The sequence below is a fragment of the Nicotiana tabacum genome, chromosome 14, assembly GCF_000715075.1.
Source record: "Nicotiana tabacum cultivar K326 chromosome 14, ASM71507v2, whole genome shotgun sequence".
Lineage (NCBI taxonomy): Eukaryota > Viridiplantae > Streptophyta > Magnoliopsida > Solanales > Solanaceae > Nicotiana > Nicotiana tabacum.
The window spans coordinates 35,285,995-35,306,859 of NC_134093.1; the positions used below are offsets into that span (position 1 = coordinate 35,285,995).

The following is a 20,865-nucleotide window of genomic DNA, read 5'->3' on the forward strand; positions in this document are numbered from 1 at the left end:
AGTAAAATAAATTTTGTGTAACTAAACAAAGAAAAGTGACTTTTAGGTGATAAACGTAAATTTGAATGACTTTTACGTAACAAGAAAAAGAAATGTAACTTTTACGTAATGAACCCAAAGTTGAATGACCATCCATGAAATTTAGTCTCATTTGGTGGTGCATAGTGGAAATGCTATGCTTGTTATGTCCTTATCGTTTCACCTCTCCTTTTTATTCTTGCGCTTGTTCAATTTTTTATTTTTTATTTTTATAATCAGGAAATATTTTAAGAATATATAGTATATTTAACAAAGAATATAATGTTAGTATTACAAGAAGAAAAAAAAATATGTTATTAAATTTAATAAATATTATACTATTTAATATACCAATATACTTTTGATTTATGTTTATTCAATAGTACACTATTTAGTATATCTTAAATAAGGTCATGTTATATTGTGCTTACTGGTATAATAAATGATATTCATAATATGTCAATAGTATATTGATATATATTTAATATACCGTGAATACTATTGAATCATTGTATATTGTAAAACTGGTATATTAAATGACAATCACAATATATTTGATCTATTAAATACTATATTATTATTTTTATTTAACTATTTCGGAAGTTGCGGTGAGTGCAGTTCTAGTCTGGAAGGAAGAAGGTACGTAATTTTCTATACATTTTGTTAGTAAGATACTGTCAGGTGCGGAAACACGTTATCCGCATACGGAGAAGTTGGTTCTAGCTCTCGTAGTCGCCTCTCGAAAACTTAGACATTACTTTCAACGTCACCCAATAGCCGTTGTGACGACTTTTCCCCTGAGGAACTTCCTTCATAAACCTAAATTATCGGGTCAATTGGCCAAATGGACAGTTAAAATTAGTGAATTTGATATTGAACATAAACCTCGGATTGCGATTAAGTCACAAGTTTTGGTCGACTTTTTGGCTAATTTTAGCTGGGGATAATGTCTTTAGCTACAAAGGAAACGATTCTGGTATCATGAATTGCCTTCAGTGTGTGAACCTTGTATACAGATAGCGCATCCAAAGTAAAAGGTTCCGGTCTTGGGATAGTATTAATCACTCCTTCGGAAAAAATCCTGAGACAAGTCACTCGGACTATTTTGTTGACTAATAACGAAGTTGGGTATGAAGCTATGGTTACAGGACTTGAATTAGTTCGGAGACTTGACTTCGAAGTGATCGAAGTAAAGTGTGATTCCCAGCTAGCGGTAAATAAGATATATGGAATCTTTGATGCCAAGGAAGAGTGCATGCACAATATTTGAACGAAGTACAAAATATACTATCTCGGTTCAGGGAGTAGTTAGTGATCCATTGTAAGGACCCGTAAAAATTTTAACCAAAAAAAAAACTCGGGTTTTCGTGGTGCCAAGATAGATTCCTGCGTTATTATAGTAGAAATTCTTCGCGGCGAGCTTGCGAGCTGCGGTTCGGACTTTTTGGATTGAACAATACCCTACGAACTGAGAGGAAAATGTTTCGCAGAAGAACACGTTTCTGCGGCCCATTATGCGGCCACATAATCGCTATGCGGACCGCATAATGGCCGCAGAGTGAAGCAGTAAGTTTGGACAACTTGAGGTCAATTTTGCGGTCGATTATGCGACCGCATAATCGATATGCAGACCGCATATCGATCGCATAATTCCTCTTGGGTTTCTGCGAAGGGAGTTTTGTGGTGCATTATGCGACCGCAGAACCAGTATGCGGACCGCATACTGGTCGCATACCTGAGCCGAAAGTTTAGGCTCCTGAGGGCCATTTTGTCGGGGCACCATTTTTCTTAATTTAAAACCCGACCCTCATTCCGTTAAAATACCCCTTAGGTCTATTTTGAGTTTATTTTCTGATATTTTTAGAGTGTGAGAGAGAGGGTTCAAGAGGGAGGGCCTAAGTTTTCATCAAATTGATCTTCAATCATCACTTAAAGATTTGGAAATATTCAAGTAGAGCACCAAATTCTTCATCCAAAAGGGTAAGACTTTGTCACCCCAACTCTTAATTTCAAACATAGCTATAATGGGGTACTAGTGTGATACTTCATGGGAATAAGGGTGGTTTATCTTGCATGCATGTATGATAAAGAGTGTGAAAAAAGTGAGCTAGAACCATGAATGTTTTCCTAATTCTGGGTTCAATTTGGATATTGCTAAAATAAATTGAGATTGCTAAGGGTTCCGGATAATTGTAGAGTCTAAAGAAGCGCAATTGAGGTATGTATGGCTAACTCTCTTCTTCTTAGAATCGAACTCCTGGTGTCCGAATAATTGGTGTAAGTTCCAACTTGATTATACTAGAATTGTTTGCCTTAGTGTGTTTGATTGAAAGATTCATGTTCCCTAATTGTTTTAGATGGTTACCATGTCATCATGTTATTTAAGAACGTAATTATGTTTTTTTCCAAGCTCTTTCCCTTATGTGTGAAATGCCTTATGCGATGGTACTTATCGACATGAATGATGATATTATTTGGACGAATAAAAAGGGAAAGACTTGAATTGTAAAATATTCCCAAGTGCCAAGAACTACTTAATAAATGAGGCTGTTTGTGCCATGTAACGAAAGATGGGAAAGAAATGTGAATCTAGTGAACAATTAAAAGAGGTTATGTCTCAAGTGAGATAGCTTAGCCGATCGGGCCGAGATCGGACTCCATGTTGTACACATGGTGAAATTTGTGTTGGAATTATTGATTTACATTGTGGATATGAATATGTCTCACTTGAGATGGCTTAGCTGGTCGGGCCGAGACCGGACTCCGTATAAAAATACGGTGGCATTGTGAGTTGTGGCTTTGGCACTAAAGATTATTAATCTAAAAAGATGGAAAGATTGAATTGAAAATTATGTGACCCTTACTTGGTGTTTTCTTTGTATTTCTATGAAGCTCTTATTGATTATTATGATTGTCTTCTCTTTATTTCATTGTTCATTCTACTAAGATTGGTGTTTACCTTACATACCAGTACTATTCGACAGTACTAACATCCATTTTATCGGGGGCGCTACATCTTTGAATGGATGTAGGTGGTTCCATCGCAAATAGAATCGATCGCAGATAGGGGTGCTCTCTTTCTCTCCTCACAGCAGTCTTGGTGAGCCCCATTTCTCCCAGGGGTCATGTAGTTCTTCTTTTGTATAAGTTTTCATATTTTGAGGTATAGCCGGGATCTTGTTGCCGGCATTGTCATGTTGTTCTTTTGTACTCTTAGAGGCTCCGTAGATATTTATGTGGGTTATGTATGTATGTTGGGGTGGTCGTTGGATCAAGTTGTATTTTGGGAACTCAACTATGGCATAATGTATATAAGGAAAAATGAACTAGCAACGTTTATATATTTATATAACTAATCTCTCCCCTGTTTTACAAATGGTGATGCGATCCCGTTTTGGATTATGAATGAGTCGGGCAGGAAAGATTTAATAGGCTTGCTCGACCGGGTTCACTCGGTTGAGTGCCGGTCGTGCTCCCCGAGATTGGGGAGTGACATCCATATTCCAAGAGAAGAAAATATGGAAGCAGACGCGTTGGCCAACTTTGGTTCATCCACGGAAATGAAAGGAACTAATTCCGATGTAGTTGTTCATCTATTGCATTTGATCCTACACGTGGATGACTATTACAAATTTAAATGAACCAACCTAATTTGGAATTAAAGAAACAAGTTTTTTAAAATATTTAAGGCATGAAAAATTTTCTCGTGATTGTAAAGACTCCCGAGTATTACGAACAAAAGTTGCATTGAAAAATTATACCGAAGGTCTTTCAATATCTGTTGGCTCGGTGTTTAGGACCATCAAAAGATAATTGTGTGATAAGGGAAGTTCACGAATGAGTTTGTGAAAATCACTCCCGTGCGGATACATTGATGCTCAAATTATTGAGATGCAGTTATTATTGGCCCCGGATGGAGCAAGATGCAAAGCCGTTTATACAAAAGTGTGATAAGCCAACGTCATGCTCCACCGGTACATTAGCCAGCAAAACTTTTGCATTCTGTAGCGTCACCGTGTCCATTCATGAAATAGGGGATAAATATAGTTGGTCCTCTGCCTCAAGGGCCGAGGCAGGTAACATTTCTTTTAGTTTTGACTGATTATTTCACTAAATGGGTTGGCGTAGGTGCTTTCAAAAAGGTTGGAGAATGAGAAGTGATTGCTTTCATTTAGGATCATATCATTTGCCGGTTTGGAGTACCAAAAGAAATATTTTATGACAATGAGCCACAATTTATAGGTTTTAAGATTTCAAAATTCCTAAAAGGATTGAAGATTAAAAAGATCGCGTCCTCTCCATACCACCCAAGTGCTAACGGTCAAGAAGAGTCAACTAGCAAAGTGATAATTCAATACCTCAAAAAAAGGATGCTAAAGGCAGGTGCCAAAAGTGTTGTCAGGAGTATTTTGGGCGTATCGAACAACAGAAAAGTTGAACATTGGAGAAATGCCTTTTTTTCGTATGTACAATGCGGAAGATTTTAATTCCGGTGGATATAGGTGAACCGACCATGAGATATTCCCTAGAAAGCAAGTAGGAGAATGATAAAGAAATATTGATTAAGTTGGACTTGCTTAAAGAGCATCAGAACTTGGCTTATGTAAGAATTGTGTCACAAAAGCAAAGGATGGAAAGATACTACAATCGCAAAGCAAATCTTCACTATTTCAAAATCAGAGACTTGGTTTTATGAAAGGTAACTCATAATACCCGGGAAGTCAATGCTAGGAAGTTGGTACTTACCTGCGAAAGACCTTATCAGATTTAAGCAATAATCGGTAAAGGTTCATATCAACTGAAAAATCAAGATGGAGTAAAATTATCAAGCAACTAGAACAAGACTCACCTCAAAAGGTATTACTATTGAAGATCCTTGATGGTACTGAAAGTATGCGCTGCACTCTTTTTTCTTTCGTCTAGTTTTTGTCTAAAATGGATTTTTCTAGCAAGATTTTTTATGAGGCAACAACGTAAAGTGTACTCCAAAGAAGGATCATCAACAGCAATAAAAACTCCAATGTTCGAATTCTTATACTTTGCATCTGAATACTGGGAAAGAGAAAACTATTGTATATTAAAGCACTAAAAGTGTCAATGAAATCAAGGAGCGCTAGAACCGGGAACAATATCTTGAACTTAAAAGTTCAGTTGCTATGAAAAACCTCGAGTCAGGACCGGGGACTATATGACCAGTCCCGTAAAAATAAGTAGTACAAGTTAGCCACATATATTGACAACTTTATTTACTTAAGTGAGTGTACAAAGTTTTTGGCTTATGTAAATGCACTTTTGAAAGATAAGGAATAAATAAAGTCTTTTTATTGTTATATCTTATTTCTTGTCCAAATAAAATAGTTTTTCCCTTCATTTGAATACTACTTAAACTTCAAATGCAAGTGGCGGAACGAACATGAGACGTTATTTTCAAGAATACCGTAAACATAAGGGTATCTATTATGAAACCCTCATAATTAAAGGGTATAAACCAAAAGTATGAATACCTGGTATTAAATTTAATCGGATGTAAAAATTTGTGGGCTTTATCAATAGAAAATTAAAAGATGTATTTTGCACAGAAGTTAAGTGAAAAAGATGTCTTTTATTCCAAAAACGCCGGTCCCATAGAGGTTGCGGCATAATTTCAAAAAAGAAAAAAAATAAAATATATTAATTTGCTTTATCAGCAGAGTTCGGAGGATGAGAAGTCTTCGCTGCATCTTTCATAGATGAAGATAGATCAGCATCGGGTTCAACACCTTCACCCTTATCTTCATCGTCATCTTCATTTTCGGCCTCGATCTCCGAGGAATCAGAGCAAATGCTCGAGGATCGTGAAGCAGTAGGTCACGCAGGAATGTTCACGAAGGCAGTTGTCTCCAAGTCAAGGGCTTCAGCAATGTACTCATCTATGTTTGAAATGCCTTCTTTGGCATCTTCTCATTTTTTTTTCTTCTTACGTGATAAACTGCATGAGTTTTTTCAAGTAAGAAAGAATCCTCTTGATCTCGGAGTTTTGCTTGGAGCCTTTGGATTTTTGACTGCAATCGCTCGTTATCAACCTTCAAAATGTCATAGATCTGGGAAAGGTCAATATTGGTCTTCACATGTTTGTGATTTTTCTCCGTGACCCTTTTGAGCCTTTCCTTCATTCTTGTCCTCTTCTCCTCGACCGCAGAAGCTTCCTCGGTTTTGGAATGTAAGTTTACTTTAGATTGTTGATTTTTTTCCATGGAAGGAGACTCACATTCATTTTCCAAAGTCGCAACATCCTGTAACTCAGCCCACTTGACCTTCAACTCAGCAAGCTCAGCATGCAACTAAGTAGCCTCTTAGATATAGGCTATTTTTTCTTGCTCAGTTTGCTCCAACCGGGCTTTGTGTTCGCCCATATGAGCAAGACTTGCCTCTAAAGCTGGGAGGCGCTCAGCGGGTTGATCATGTTCAACAATAATTTGGTCCTGCTCAGCATAAAGTGCATCTTTATCCAGGATCAACTTCTTTAAGCCCTCGAAGGAAAGGAGGTTAGCTTGTGAAGTCAAAGATTAGAGTTGCCAAAGATGATGGTTAGCAAGTGTATAGGAAAAAGAGAAGAATGAGATGATACATGAGTAGCAAGATGCATGTTGTTTTTGATTAAACATTCTGCAGAGAGACCATCCATTTTTCTCCAGTCCTTATCCAAAGCCAAATGCTTCACAAAGTTGGCTACTCCCACCGGTTTAAAAGGCAAATGGCATTCATCCGACATCAAAAAGGTAACATTGCATTGTTAGGGTTCCGGACGGATGCCAAGAAGGCATTTTCTATGTTCCCTTGATCGTATGATCGGAGGAACTCATATCTTCCTCTTGTTTAGTTAGGATTGGCGGTGAGGAAGGATCTGGTGATGAAATAGATGTTGGAGGAGCATCAGAAGCAGAACCCTTCTGAACGAAGGCAACAACTAGAGACCGGAAGCGGGATTCAGCATTTTTAACCAAGTCAAGCTCTGTAAAGAGTTCTTCTACATCCTCCGGTTGACCTGATGGAGCTCTTCTTTTTCTTCTTCTCTGAAGAGAAACAACTTCATCATCATCCTCGGTTTCATCTTCATCAAGGACCACATTGGACGGTCCTTCTGGGATCTCTTCTGTGACCTGAGGCTTCTCCTTTGCCTAAGCCTTAGAGATATGCTTTCTTTTTTTATTTTTTCCCCTTAGTCTGGGGACTTAGGGAAGATGTGCCTTCAACGGAAGCAAGAGCGGTATCACGATCCCTCTTCAGGTCAAGACCTTCTTGAATCTGTTGTTGGGCCATCTTCGGGTCATGTGAAACTACAATAGTGGGACAGACAGAAGATCCTTTCGGAAGGCCTACATGTTGTTGAAAGAAGTCAAAAATTATTTATTACATAAAGTTAAAAGTTAAGAAAGGAAAGGGAAAGTTTTTTCTCACCATGGTTCAAGGCCTTCCAGATAAACTTAATTGAAATTTTCTTCCACATACGGGAGTCCGGTGTGGAAGTATCTAGAATTTTCTGAACCCGTTGGGTTAGGTTCTCAACTGCTGGAGGAACCCAAATGGTGGCTAAAATGAGAGAAAAGAAAGTTTAATTAAGAGGGAAAATTTCTTTAACACAATAAAGAAGGATATTAAGAAAGCTTACAAGTGTAGTTCTAAGATTCGGGGATAGGAGATGCTGACACCGGTAAAATGTCCTCGGAGAGACAACAATAAACCTCTCCATTCAATCACGGTCATTATCGTCATCAATACTGGTGACGGTGGTATGGTGACCGCGTTTATTGTGTTTGATCATGCCTCCACGGAAAATCTTAGGCGCATAGAGGTTGATCATATGAGCAAGAGTAAGGTTTTCCTGAGCCCGAAAACATAGGAACTGAAGACAAGCCACTGTGTGCCATATTGCTTATCCTACTTGAACCAAACAAACTCGGTAGTTGCAGCAAGACTCCAAGATGATTGGGTATATTTTATTGCCAAGTCTTACTGTGAAAGGTTATGTGTAAACGTAAATGTACCCTGGTTTGCTGAACGTAATTCTCTCCACTTCACTGGGGAGCTAAAACCCGAATATTCTTCCAGCCACAATCTTTTTTTACGACAGGAATACTGGTCAGACGAATAAAAGATGGATATTCACCAACAGCTTTGTTTCTGTCGTTGTCGGGGTCAGAAGATTCCTTTTGAATATGGAGATTCATTTCGCAAGACAACTGAGAAGGGATGATCGTGTTAGTAGAGGGAGAACCGACTTTGGGTTTCTTAGACTTTTTCTTCTTGGATGGACCGCCACCGATGCAAGTCCTTGTGTAACCGAAGGAAGAAAAAGCAGAAAATATAATGATGGAAAGTATGAATTTGTAAAGTTTTTACTGAGAAAAGGAGAGTTGCATTAAAGCTTTAGGAAGACTCGGAGAAGAAAATTATGAAAGTGAAAGATGAAAGTGGTGAAAATGGAAGAAGTTTATAGGCGACAGAATGCAAGGACATCATTACCTAGGTAATTAGAGAAAATACTTGTCGAATCACGGGACAACACGTGCTCGTCTTATTAAATGCAAAGAGACGTGCGTCTTTTCAAGTGTCATAAACCATTCAAGAACTTTTCCGCCAAGAAAAGAGGACTAATCTATTTCTCGGTCACATCAAGTTGAGTCATTGGAAAGTAGATGGACTATCTGTATGGGGTAAAATTAAGGAATGACAGATGGACGTTCGTCGAGTTGACACATGACAGTAAAGACATGTAGAATATGAGTCTGCAAATAGCTGACACCAGACAATTTGTATGAGTTCCGAAGACATTGAAACTGGAGGGGAGAATTTGAAAGTAAGATACCGGTTAAAGAAGGCAACATTAAAGGAGCAGTTGTTGTAAAGAATCCTAGCATTTACACTCAATTGCTATCAAGAGGGGTCTTTATTCACTTTAAAAATGAGCTTGATTTGGGGATCTTGTCTCCCGTATTTAACTATAAATAGAGAAATTTGTACTCGTTGAAGGACTTGAAATACTTGTATGAAAATGGCTATTATTACTCTCTTATTCTGCTAAACATGTTCTGCTACAATTTAGTTTTTGATATTGTTCTTGTTTCCGGAGAAGTTCAATTCAAGGCCCAGATTCGTCTTTTCTTTAATTATTCTTATTTTATTCAATTTTCTCTTCATTATTTTATTTTCTCATATCAATTTAATTTACGTGTTTATAAACCACGTTACAAATTCAATTGTATGATTTTACGGGTAAACACATATCATGTTAACTGTAGTATGTAATCAAATTTATAAAATATTTGTCTATGGTTTGATCTGATTTAAGGAATTTTTATTACCCGAAGAATAAAAGTATTTTTAAAGAATATTCTTAGTCTCATCCAAGAAAGAAATAGCTGGTTCTTGCAATGGGATTTCTCATTTGAAACCTTGTTTAATTCTAAGGGAAGAAGTCTATTGAACTCTGTGCATGGCGACAAGCTAAGTGCATGTAAGGTCAATGATTTTGGGAGTATCTATTGGCCAAGTATTACTTCACCTCTTCTTAGTTCAAGTTATTCTTTGTCCAGCTTCTTCTAAGTCTGCTCCCTGAAAGAAGGCGTTCTGTTCCACTATGCTTCTTTATGTCTTCGGTTCATTGTCGTTCTAACTTTGTATTAACATTTCTAAGTTTTTTAATTCTTTGAATTGGAACAACAACAATAACAACAACAATAACAACAACCCAGTGAGTTCTAACAAGTGAGGTATGGGGAGGGTAGAGTGTACGCAGACCTTACCCCTACCCCAGAGGGATAGAGAGGCTGTTTCGGGAGACCCTCGGTTCAGAGGGTGAAAAACTAGGCTCAAATTTTCGAAGCGGGAATTCTTTATCTTAGCATTTTGTAGAGAGGTTATTTCCGGGAGACTCTCGCTCAGAGGGTGAAAAACTAGGTTCAAATTTTCGAAGCAGGCAACAACAACAACAATCACCCAGTAGAATCCCATTAGTGAGGTCTGGGGAGGGTAGAGTGTACGCAGACCTTACCCCTACCCTGAAGAGGTAGAGAGGTAGTTTCCGGGAGACCTTCGGCTCAGAGGGTGAAAAACTAGGCTCAAATTTTCGAAGTGGGAATTCTTTATCTTAATGTTTGGTCTATGTAGCATTTTGTATTTTGTTCATGCTTTTGACATTATATTAGACAGCATGTCGGATTATATATTAAAACATTTCTTTAGAGTAGAATTTTAGGTCCATCAAAGTCTGGCTATCCAACTTAGAATGGATTCAAGACTTATTTTAGCAAGGAATTGGGCAAACTAATTATGTTGAGTCAAACTCTCAATTCACATACAGATTGCAAATAGAGTTGAATGAACCAAAAAGAACTCATAATATATGATGACAAGTACCACAATTGTACTAATAACTTCTGAGAATGGCTTGGACAAAATAGAAGAAAACTGGCACTAAAAACATTAAAAAGTTGAGGTGCAAACTGGCACTTCGTCTAAGATACAACAACTATATTAAGTTATTTTCACTTGTCTGCGGGAAGAGCGCCCTCACTGTCGCTATAGCAATTGGCAGAAGTCCTAAAATAGAAATCTGTTGCTGATCTGAGGTGCTTGTTCTAACTGTTATTTGCCCGCTTTTCTTGCTGTTTAATCCAGCCCTAACAGCCATCTTGGAATTCCTTCCTATGGAGAACTGAGATTGCAAGTTGCATCCCCATATGATGTCATTTCTCCATTTCATCAAAGAAAGGCCAAGTGAACTTTGGTCCTGGCCGACGGGGTAATCTTTCTCTCTCAGACGCAACTCTAAGTTAGCTCCATACGCTGAATTACCCTGAGACCTGATGGTGCCCGTACTTCCCACCACAACTAACTGCTTACCAATGGCGAACTGGTCCTCCAACTTCAACCCGGTCACCAAATTATCGCCCAATAAAGTAATGGATACTCCCGCAGCTGTTTTATTCGTTTTCAGATTTTTCACTTTTGTTTCTCCCTTCAAAATGTAGGCAAGTTGCTTTCCTAAAGTTTGAATGTCGAACCCCACCATAGTTGATCCTTTCTCCCAAGTCTTTGCTGAAACAGATGAATCCAAGTGGATGTTGAACTCTTTCTTGTCTTTTGTGAGCTGAAGAGCTATTACTGCAGGAAACTGACCTGCAATGGCGAGGTGATCCTCAATGCTCACGCCATCATATCCACAATCGTGGTCCCAGCCCTGGGAGTCCATAACAGGCCTAGCAAGAAGTTGAGACGAAGGTTCTAAAGACCGGTATCTATAAGCCGGATTGTCCCCATCAAAAGAATATGGGAGCGCCATGTCAGGTAATGGGATTGCTACTCCTGCCACGCTCCCTGTTTCCTGGTCAGCACCTTCTTCCATGTAATCACCTATCTCTGTTTTGCCTTTCTTCTTCCTGTCCCTAAGCCTTTTTAACTCCTCCCTCCATTGCTTCTTCTGAAGTAGCTTCACACGGTAATCATACTCGTCAAAATATGCTCTCTTTTGCTCCTTGCTTAGCTTTGCAATCTGAGATTTCCTCAAAGGTCTGAAAGGTGGAAGGTTATCATACTCTTCTTCAACTTCTTGGTCGGTATCAGATGTATATTCCAGCTCAATGTCTGAGTCCATATCGTCACCACCTTGATTGCTAGACATTTTAGGATGAACATTTGATTGTAACAGTGAAGATAAAAAGTAAGGTAAAGGAAGTGAACGCATGCGGAAGCCAAAAAGCTTTCTGTGGTCAGGAAAATCCTGATCTTTCATGATAGAATCTACCTCTGACAAAATCTTCATCGAGTAACACAAAAGCAGTAGCTGTGATCTCCAGTTTTCTCCATTTGGGAGCAATATTTCTCCTTTTTCATTCTTTGGACTGAGTGGGTGGTTTTCAACAAGTGAAAATGGACGGCTCGTCAACCCAGCATCCATCGTGTGTGAATCACCAATGGAGTGATTAATTAACTGTTTAATGATACGTGAGCGCTGAGCAACAAATAATTCATAGCTTACAGGATACCCCGCGGGTCCATCTGGAGGACTTGAAGCAGCATGTGTAAGGGTAACTATGGCATTACGCCATATTGATGGACCAAGATAATTACTGACGGACTTCAATAATGGTACATCACCAAGATCTCTAGATTGTGTGTCAATGCGGTCAACATAAAGGACTACATCAGGACTGCGTTTCTTCATATATTTCTTTATGGACAGCAAAGTTCTACGGTTAATGGATTGTTCCGGCAGGGAAGAACTGAGACCAGGAGTATCTAAGATGTTCAATGTAACTCCATTCAGTTGTCCAATTATCTCCTTCACATTTGTAGTTGCAGGCACAAATGCATCTACTATTGCTTTGGCTTCACCAAAGATAGAGTTTATTGTAGAACTCTTACCAACTCCAGTTTTACCAATAACAAGGATATTCAGAGAAAAGTTCAAACTGTCTGGATCCTCTGCTTCTAACTCCATTGCTACCTTCTCGGCCGAGGCAAGGCTATATGCTTGAGAGGCTGACTTCCCTGCCGCATGAACTAACTGGTATAAGACCTGTGCAGATACAGAATCTTCAGGAGACCGGTTTAGCTTGTGGATGAGCCGCAAATATTTCACTCTTAACTGTTGTAATTTCTCAAGTTTCTTTGTTTCTTCTTCACTCAAAATTTCTTCTGATATACCTTCAGTCTTATTCTCGGATAGGGTGAGACTATCTGCATTGGTTGGCTGAGCAGGTCGAGATGAGTGAAATGTGGATCCCGAGCTCCTAGGTAGCTCCAGAGAAAAAACCCGTGTACCATCAGCAGATGGAATTGTAACATTTCTACCTTCAGGTCCAACACCGGCAGCAGCCATCAGCAGCGCTGCCAGTGCTTCTGCATCAAACATCTCTTTCCCTTCACTTTCTCTGCCTGTGTCTACCTCCTCATCTGAGTCTGTCACAATCTCACCATCAACCTTTGGTAAATGACCCCGAGACACCTCTCCATCATAGTCGGCCGTGGCTATTCGTTGGTCCAACTGATCAATGATAAGTTTCATATCATCTGATCGTTCAAAGGTCAAACATTCATCATTTTCACGTAAGAGTGAGACTTCTTCATTTTTGAACAATTTGACAGGATCAAAGTCTTTGCAGCTGGTTTCTAAGTAGTCTGGATTTAAACAATCCTCTGTGTGTTGTGCTTTATCTGATAACTTTGTCACGTCATCTTCCACTGTGGAGGACCAAGTTACATCTGATGAAGAGCTAGGACTAGAATATACCTGTTCTTCAGGTGCCGGTGGTACAGAAGTTTCAGTGCATTCCAAGCTCTCTACTTCACTATTCTCAGTGGGTTTATGATAAGATTCAGCTTCAGTTTCAGTTTTAGTGGCAATATCCTGACGATCACTTCCTTGATAAATCTCTTCCTCCTTACTCGCTAAATTCTGACTGTTCCCCGAAGCTCCAGTAAGCAAGACAACGCTGTTTCCACAGTTCAATTCATCAGCTTCAAAGTTTGATACTCTATTTTCTTCCCTTGGGCTGTTGTAAGTAGTATCAAAAGGCTTAACATCACGAAACAAATCTGCACTTTTTGGCTCTGCATTACTATCAAGAATTTGACTTGCTTCTGTCAAAAGCTTTTCGTCATTGTCTAACTCTTGTTCCAACAAAATAGATACTTTACTTGCAACCTGATACACAACTTCTCCTCCTTCAAAAGTACCATCGGCATCACCTCCCTCCGTTATAAGATTCTGAACAGTGTCACTTTCAGCTTTATCCTCTGCTTTAGTCAAGATCAAGTCCTCTGCCATTCCAGATTTTATCACATTTGCAAGCTCTAATTCACCCTCCTCGCCATCCGAAACATCTGAGATTCTAACTTTAGGGGCACAATCTAACCTCTCCAACACCAAAGCATTTGGAATTCTAATGGCACCAAGAACATCATTCTCTTCCGGCAAACCGGTGCTCAAGTACTCATCTTCACTGTCCCAAGACAACTGTGCACGAATGCCTCGAGTTGGAATCAAAGGAATCGCACTATCAACAACAGCAGTTCCAGCAAAGGAAACATCTTTATCAGACCCCTCCAATGATGTTCCTGTAGCTACCACCTCATTCTCCCCATCCACAACAAAAGGCCTATCACTATATTCATCAATACTATCAAGTCCTTCAACAATTTCCCTATCTTTTACAAAAGGTCTATCAATATATTCGCCATTACTATCTAGTCCCTCAATGGATTCTGCATAAGGGTCAGTTAAAGAAGACCTAGAGTCATCATATTCACCCACACTGCTACCAGTTTCTTCATCTGGGGTTTTCACAAATGGTCTAGAAACAACAAATTGGTTAACAAAATGAGTTTTTTCAAGATTTTGCTCATCAGGGTCAGACAAAAATAGCCTCTCAGAAGCAGTCTCAAAATCATCCTCACCGCTAACAAAACCTTCAGACTCAAAACCAGTGTCACTACCATAATAACTGCTTGTGGAACTAGTATTCTTTTGTCCATTAGAGTATTCAAAGTCAGAATCATCAACAGTAAGAGGAGCTCTAATACCTGTAAAAAGAGGGACCTTTGCAGGAGGTGGGGTCCCTTGTATTGTGGAAAGTGGAACACCATAAATCTTTGAGTCCATTGTCACAAACAATATTTTCTTTTCTTTAGTCCCTACCTTTCTTTATATAAAAACATACACAAGAACACAAAAAAGTAGAAAAGGGGTATCAAGAAAATTTGAAAAAGATTGAATCTTGGGGCTTTGGAAAAGATGGTGATATATGGGGTTAGGTTAGGGTTTGTTTTTTGGGGTATTTCAAGATTGGTGTTTTGTGTTTGTTGTTGTTGGTGTTTTTGGGGCTCATGATTCGTTATTTGGGGTATTTGGTAGGTATAGTGGTTAGAGGAGAAGCTTACACATGAACATAGATAAGGCTGGGGGTTGTAATTTTCTTGGAGGTCTTTTCGGCTCATTTGAAAGTTGAAACCTTCTTTTTGTGTTTTATTGCATGCGTATATTGTATAATAATCATACACGTGCGGGTCACGTGTCTCCGTTAATTTCCTTCCAAAACTTTCTAAAAACCGAACGTGGATTGTAACTTCTTTTCAATACTTCAATTGCTAAATTTTGTGCAAGTTCTTCTTATATTATTTGTCACTTCCTTTTTAATAGATTTTAAGTTGTCATTGTTGCTATTTGTTCGAAAGTGGTAACATTGTTTTTGTTGTTATTTTTATTAGTGATGAATGAATTAACCGATAACAAGTTGTGAAGTTGTATAATTTTGACTTCTCAATATATAGTTAATTGACAGAAAGGAAAAGAAAAAGAAAGAATCATTAATGATTTTGATTTTAGATGTTAATTCTTGAAAATTTTGTAAATTGATTAAAACCATCAATGAATATGGCATGGCAAATGTGTTGCACATGTAGGGTACTACTGTGAGAATTTCTCATTTTCTCTCCCTCGTATGAAGCTTTCCTGCCCTTTATATGCTAGCTGTTAAAGAAAAAAGTGTGAAAGAATAATCACCACTTAGATCTCATGTAAAAAAGATGAGATATTCCCACGGTAAGAATAATACACTAGCAGTAAGAAAGAAAGCTAGGAATTCCATAAAGGTAGAAGGACAAAGTTTCAAATTTACCTTAATCCAAAGAATGCACAAGAACAAACCACCCCAACCTAATTGATAATACAGTTCTTGGCAAAATGTCTATAGTTAAAACGATTTGCATTAAATTTACAGTAAAAAACTACCGATGTATTAAAGCTCAAATTCAAATTGGTTCCTAACCTGATCAGAGACCACTACATATTTGGAACGAAGACACAAAAAGCCTAAAAACGAAAAGAGCTCTTTTCGACGTTCGATGTAGTATTTGTTCCTTTATATGAACTTGCACAGAATTTCTAGTTTCCTGTGTTTGGTAAACAAAAAGCTTTCTTGTCAATGGAAATTCAGTGGGGATTCACCTCATAAAATGAGCAGCACAAAATGTGAAACCTAAAAATCATTACACGGGACACCATTTGTGGGGCAAGAACCTCATATTTGTTTTACAACTAATGCCAGAGAGAAATCAACGTCACAGAAAAACCATAAGCCAACACTTCAACCATCAATTTTCCTTTTCTTCTTTGATTTTTGTTCTTGAGATTGATCCAAGGACCCTGAAGTCAATGCACTATGATCCCTTCCTGAATCTTGAGCAGATTGGTCATTGGATTTTGCAGGGCCATCACGGTGTTTCCTCTTGGTAGACTTTGATGGTTCCCCTGCCTCAGACAGAGAACTTCTGTTTCTGCTATTGGAAGGAGTATAGCCACTCGCTGTTCGCATACTTCGGGTCCTGTTACTTTGAGTAGGAGTTGCAAAGCGACGAGATGAATTGGTCAATGTAGTAGCAGACGACCTCTGAGCCATCTGCTTCAAGTTTATGCTGTTCTGTTTAAGCTCACTTGGCTCTGGGTAACGGATAAGGGAAACACGCCGTGAAATTTTCCCAGCTGCCAAAACATGCAAAAGCATCAGAATTGGTGTGCCTAACCAATTCACAGTGAGGGGGGAAAAGATGCATCTGAAGGAACCTCATGTGCATATGAGACAAATAGTTTATTCCCCAAGTAAAAAGATCATACAATAGTTTCATATAAAAGATGTAGTCATGCACAGAAAAAGCGTTATACTTAACATCAGAGACGGTCTTGAAGAAGTGGGCACTAATTGACTAGATTATACTATTTGAATGCAGTCCACACTATGCAGTCTCTTTCCAAGAAGAATTTCCTTGACAAATAAAAACTGGAGTCACAGGTACAATCTAGGAGCAAATATCTTAGAATTGACCAGTTGAAGTTCTTTATACTGGTCCGCAAAACTAATTCAAAAACAAATTCACCATCAAAATCTGCTCAAAGCCTTTTCGCTGTTTATCTGGGAATTAGCAGCGGTTGGATCATGTAGAGGTTCACACTACGGAACCAACAATAAGTTTTACCAAAAATTAAACAAAAGCGGAGCACAAGTAGTTGGATCGTGTAAGACAGTACGAGTTCCACGCAATTAAGAGAGAGCAATAAAATTTGAAACAAAAAGAGCAAGTCATATTAACATAGTACAGCAAATTGAAATCATCAAAGATACTGAGTCACATTAGCTTCAGTACTCACATGACAACAATGCGCGGCAGAACATAATGGTCCGCCCTACTCAGAAATTAATTCCACGCCGTAACAGAGAAAAATAAGATTATGAAGCATGAAGCCTCATCTGTCAATAGAATAGCTTTGGCTTGAACATCACAAAAGAACATACAGATAGAGATGCCATATCCAAAGGGACATTACACGTTTCGAGTGTTGTGAGATTATACGAGTGAATAAGCAGATATATGTATAGCAATATGCAAAGGAACTTTGTATTATGAAAGAAAATGCCGAGTAGGAGTTACCAATTTTTGTCTCTGACTCAGAAGATAGAAAGACCGTCGCATCTGGGTCCAGCGCTCTACAACTGACCACTTCATACGATTTACCTGTTACAATCATTGAGCAAAATGTTAGGAAAGAATCTTTCATTATCCTAAAAAGCCTATATGAACGCTAGACACTGAGGTGGGGAGATGACCACAATTAGATATAAATGTTATTCTTAAGACTATACTTTCCAGATGACTCCACAAAGCTGCCCATATGCCCATCATGATGGAGCTTCAACGAAACTTCCCTCCCATCAAAATCTGGATGCTGGAATAGCCAATTGGAAATGCAATAACACAGAACTGATATAAGTGATAGTGACTGAAAATATACTAACACGTCCTACATTAAGAGTGATTCTGTTCAAATTCAATTACTAAGCAAATCATAATTAGTCACCTCACAGACCATGGTAACTTCAGTGCATGAAAGTCAAAATTCATGTTCTACTATGTCCCATCACCAATCCTCTCAAGTAAGCTCACTCTTTGTTTGGAAACTAGGGAAGGATGGGAATCCCTTGTTGTTGCTAGTTCAGAGAAGAAACAGAGACAGAAAATCTCTCGATTCATTGGGTATTTTTCACTAAAGTGAGGGAAATTATTAATTTGAATAATCTTCTTTTTTCCTTTATCCTGATAAAGTAATTTTTTTATCTTTAGCCAACCAAATATTCACTTAGAGACTTCAGCAGCTGATTTTCCTCCCTGAAATCTCTTCTTTGCTCCCTAACCACACGAAGAAGAGAAAATGTCTCAATTTCTTAATCATTTTCCACTCTTTACCCCTTCCTTCCAAATTTCCAGACAAAACATCAATTTAAGGATTAGAAAATTATCTTCTAGATGATGAAAGAAATTCTTTGTTTTTTTTTCCTTTTCATATTAAAATAAGACCTCATAGATGAGCAAAGGCATCAAGGAGATGCATACATGGGTGAAGAAGAGAACTAAGATTGAAACAGAGACGAATAATGTACATTAGACTATGATAATGTGACTAAATGTATATAGATATTGAAAGTACCTTGATCTCCTATTATCCAATTATGAATTGAATGATTAAAAAAAAAAAACATGCACCTTATTACATCCTAGTGAATCTTACTTGATTTAAGGGCCATTGGATAAGCCAGAGCTCGGTTGAGTCTGCTAAGTTAAGATTAATTAGTGAATCCTTTTTGACCTCCTCAAATTCTGGGGGAGGTTTGTAGTTAAGTTCTTTCGGAGGATCCATAATAATGAAATATAATCAATAAGAACGTTTATTCTCGAAGATTGCAGACCAAGCACCTCCTTAACCACAGGCCTGCACAGAAAAGCAAAATCAGCAATTCAGCATAAGATAGCTCAGAATTGGAAAATAATTGGAGAAATAGATCTTTGAACATAGCAATAAAATAAACAATCCAATCGTAAACTTACTAAGACTATCAAAACTGCAGCGGGTTAAATTTGAAAAGAGTTGCACAGGCACAAGCCTATCGGATGCTCCAATCACTTGAACTTCGAAACACAAACTTCTACTAATTAATTTTAGAATATTGGACGAGGGCAATCCCCAGTGGTGGATGTAGCTACCAAGCTATGAACCCAGTAATTTTTATACAGAGTTCAGATATATATGTAAAAATCTTTAAAATTTCAATTAATATCACGTTTTGAACCCATAAATTTTAAAAGTGCAACGGGTTTACTGATAAGACCATAAGGACAACCCATCAAGTTAAAATCCTGAAATCCGCCTCTGGTAATCCAAGTCACCTACGCCCCAGGCTACTTTGTACTTTCTGTCTGATTAACTAAGTTCAGTTTCCTTGACTCACTGGGGTAATCCTTGTTAAAATCATTACATGGTTTGGATTGTTCAGCTTTTCTATTTACCTTAATATGATTCTTGTTCTAAATAACAGGATAGCGAAATAAATCATCATCCAAATAGAGGTACTGCCAATGATTTATTACCCTATTCACATACTGTTTCTTTCCCCCAAATGATGTACTCTCATTCACAAATAGAAATGATAAAACTAGCAAATAGGAGGAGTCCAGTAAAGCAGCCACTACAATTTAGAAGTAATGCTTTTCTATTATATGCAGAAGCAGACACTAAAATGTTTTTGGAGCAACATGCTTATGGTTTCCACTTTGTACACTATTACATATATTAGAGAGAGAGAGAGAGAGAGAGAGAGAGAGAGAGAGAGAGAGAGAGACCTGCGCCGGAGATTGGAGAGCAACCGGGTGGCGGAGCGAGGCAAGGGCGGCTCTAGGGTAAGGTAGGCGAAACCCTTGCCTTAGGCCCCAAATATTTAAGGACCAAAAATATATAATATATATTTGATAATTATATATAAATATTTTTTAAAATTTGATAGAGATAGGTTTGAATGAGTTACTCCATCCCATCCACTTTATTTTTTTTATTTTTTTTACACATATTAAAAAATTTATCTTTTAATATTAACTAATCTTAGGATATACTTGTTGCGCGTGTATTCTATCTCGATAATTATAAATTTTTTAAATTATATAAAAATTTAATTTAACTTTGTTTTTTTCAATTTAAAAGGCGAACGGCATTTAGCAATACGCTTTGCGCGTATATGTATACCAATGAGTATTCAATTAAAGGAATATTACTAAATAATAGGAGTATATTTTAGTTACAAAAATAAAATTAAAAAGTATGAGTTTTTGAAAATGATGAACGTTGATTGTATTTAGATAGGTCAATAGAGGAAGAAATTGTGTCATATAATCCTCAAACATATAATGCGAACACTGATAATAAAATATTAATATAAAAATAAATTCAAATAACACATATATTTTACCCATACTTTGATCTAGCTTCTTCATCGTCTCACAAGAATGCCAAGTTTATCAAATTGATAATCAATTTGTATATCAAGAAATATAGTCCATCATCAATTTATCAAAATCTTAAGTGGACACAACTCTAGTTGAATTCAAAGATCATTATAAGCTAAAACTTAAATATTAGTACAATAAAATAAGATTATCTTAGTTATTTTTCTTGTCTAATAATTATATCGAGCTTTTTAAATACACCATTTTATTAGTTATGGTCAATGAACTATTATCGCCATTAACGAAAAAGTGTTCTAACTTTAGTTTGTGTTTGAGTTTGTTAGCTGAGCCAAATTTTAAAGAATAAACAATTTTCATATTTATCTGACATTTGCCCAAACTTATCTTGCAATATAGCATTTTTTTTCTGAAACAATTAAATTCTTCCTCAAGTATCCCTTCATATAATAATTTCAGAAAAAGTGTTCTTCTTTTTCTTTCAGAAAAAGCATATTCTCTTTTATGTTTTTGGTTATTAAATAA

General features: G+C 37.6%; 2 protein-coding genes across 2 annotated transcripts; both read right to left on the bottom strand.

The window, feature by feature from the left end:
* Positions 1-10,370: 10,370 nt before the first annotated feature.
* Positions 10,371-14,998, bottom strand: LOC107805905 (translocase of chloroplast 159, chloroplastic-like). The gene has a single exon (XM_016630006.2). The coding sequence runs from the start codon at positions 14,657-14,659 to the stop codon at positions 10,526-10,528; it is 4,134 nt and encodes a 1,377-aa protein (XP_016485492.2). The 5' UTR covers positions 14,660-14,998; the 3' UTR covers positions 10,371-10,525.
* Positions 14,999-15,868: 870 nt separating this feature from the next.
* On the bottom strand, positions 15,869-19,842 carry LOC107805907 (mediator-associated protein 2-like). The gene is made up of 5 exons (XM_075229490.1): positions 19,726-19,842; positions 18,617-18,817; positions 17,697-17,776; positions 17,482-17,564; positions 15,869-16,537 (listed from the first exon to the last, which is right to left on the bottom strand). The coding sequence occupies exons 2-5, from the start codon at positions 18,743-18,745 to the stop codon at positions 16,143-16,145; spliced, it is 687 nt and encodes a 228-aa protein (XP_075085591.1). The 5' UTR covers positions 18,746-18,817; positions 19,726-19,842; the 3' UTR covers positions 15,869-16,142.
* Positions 19,843-20,865: the final 1,023 nt, after the last annotated feature.

Coding starts and splice junctions, on each gene's coding strand:
- LOC107805907 (XM_075229490.1), bottom strand. CDS start 18,745: ATGGATCCTCCGAAAGAACTTAACTACAAACCTCCCCCAGAATTTGAG. Junction 17,777..18,616: donor TCCAATGGCCCTTAAATCAA/GTAAGATTCACT, acceptor TGGCTATTCCAG/CATCCAGATTTTGATGGGAG. Junction 17,565..17,696: donor AGCTTTGTGGAGTCATCTGG/AAAGTATAGTCT, acceptor GATTGTAACAGG/TAAATCGTATGAAGTGGTCA.
- LOC107805905 (XM_016630006.2), bottom strand. CDS start 14,659: ATGGACTCAAAGATTTATGGTGTTCCACTTTCCACAATACAAGGGACC.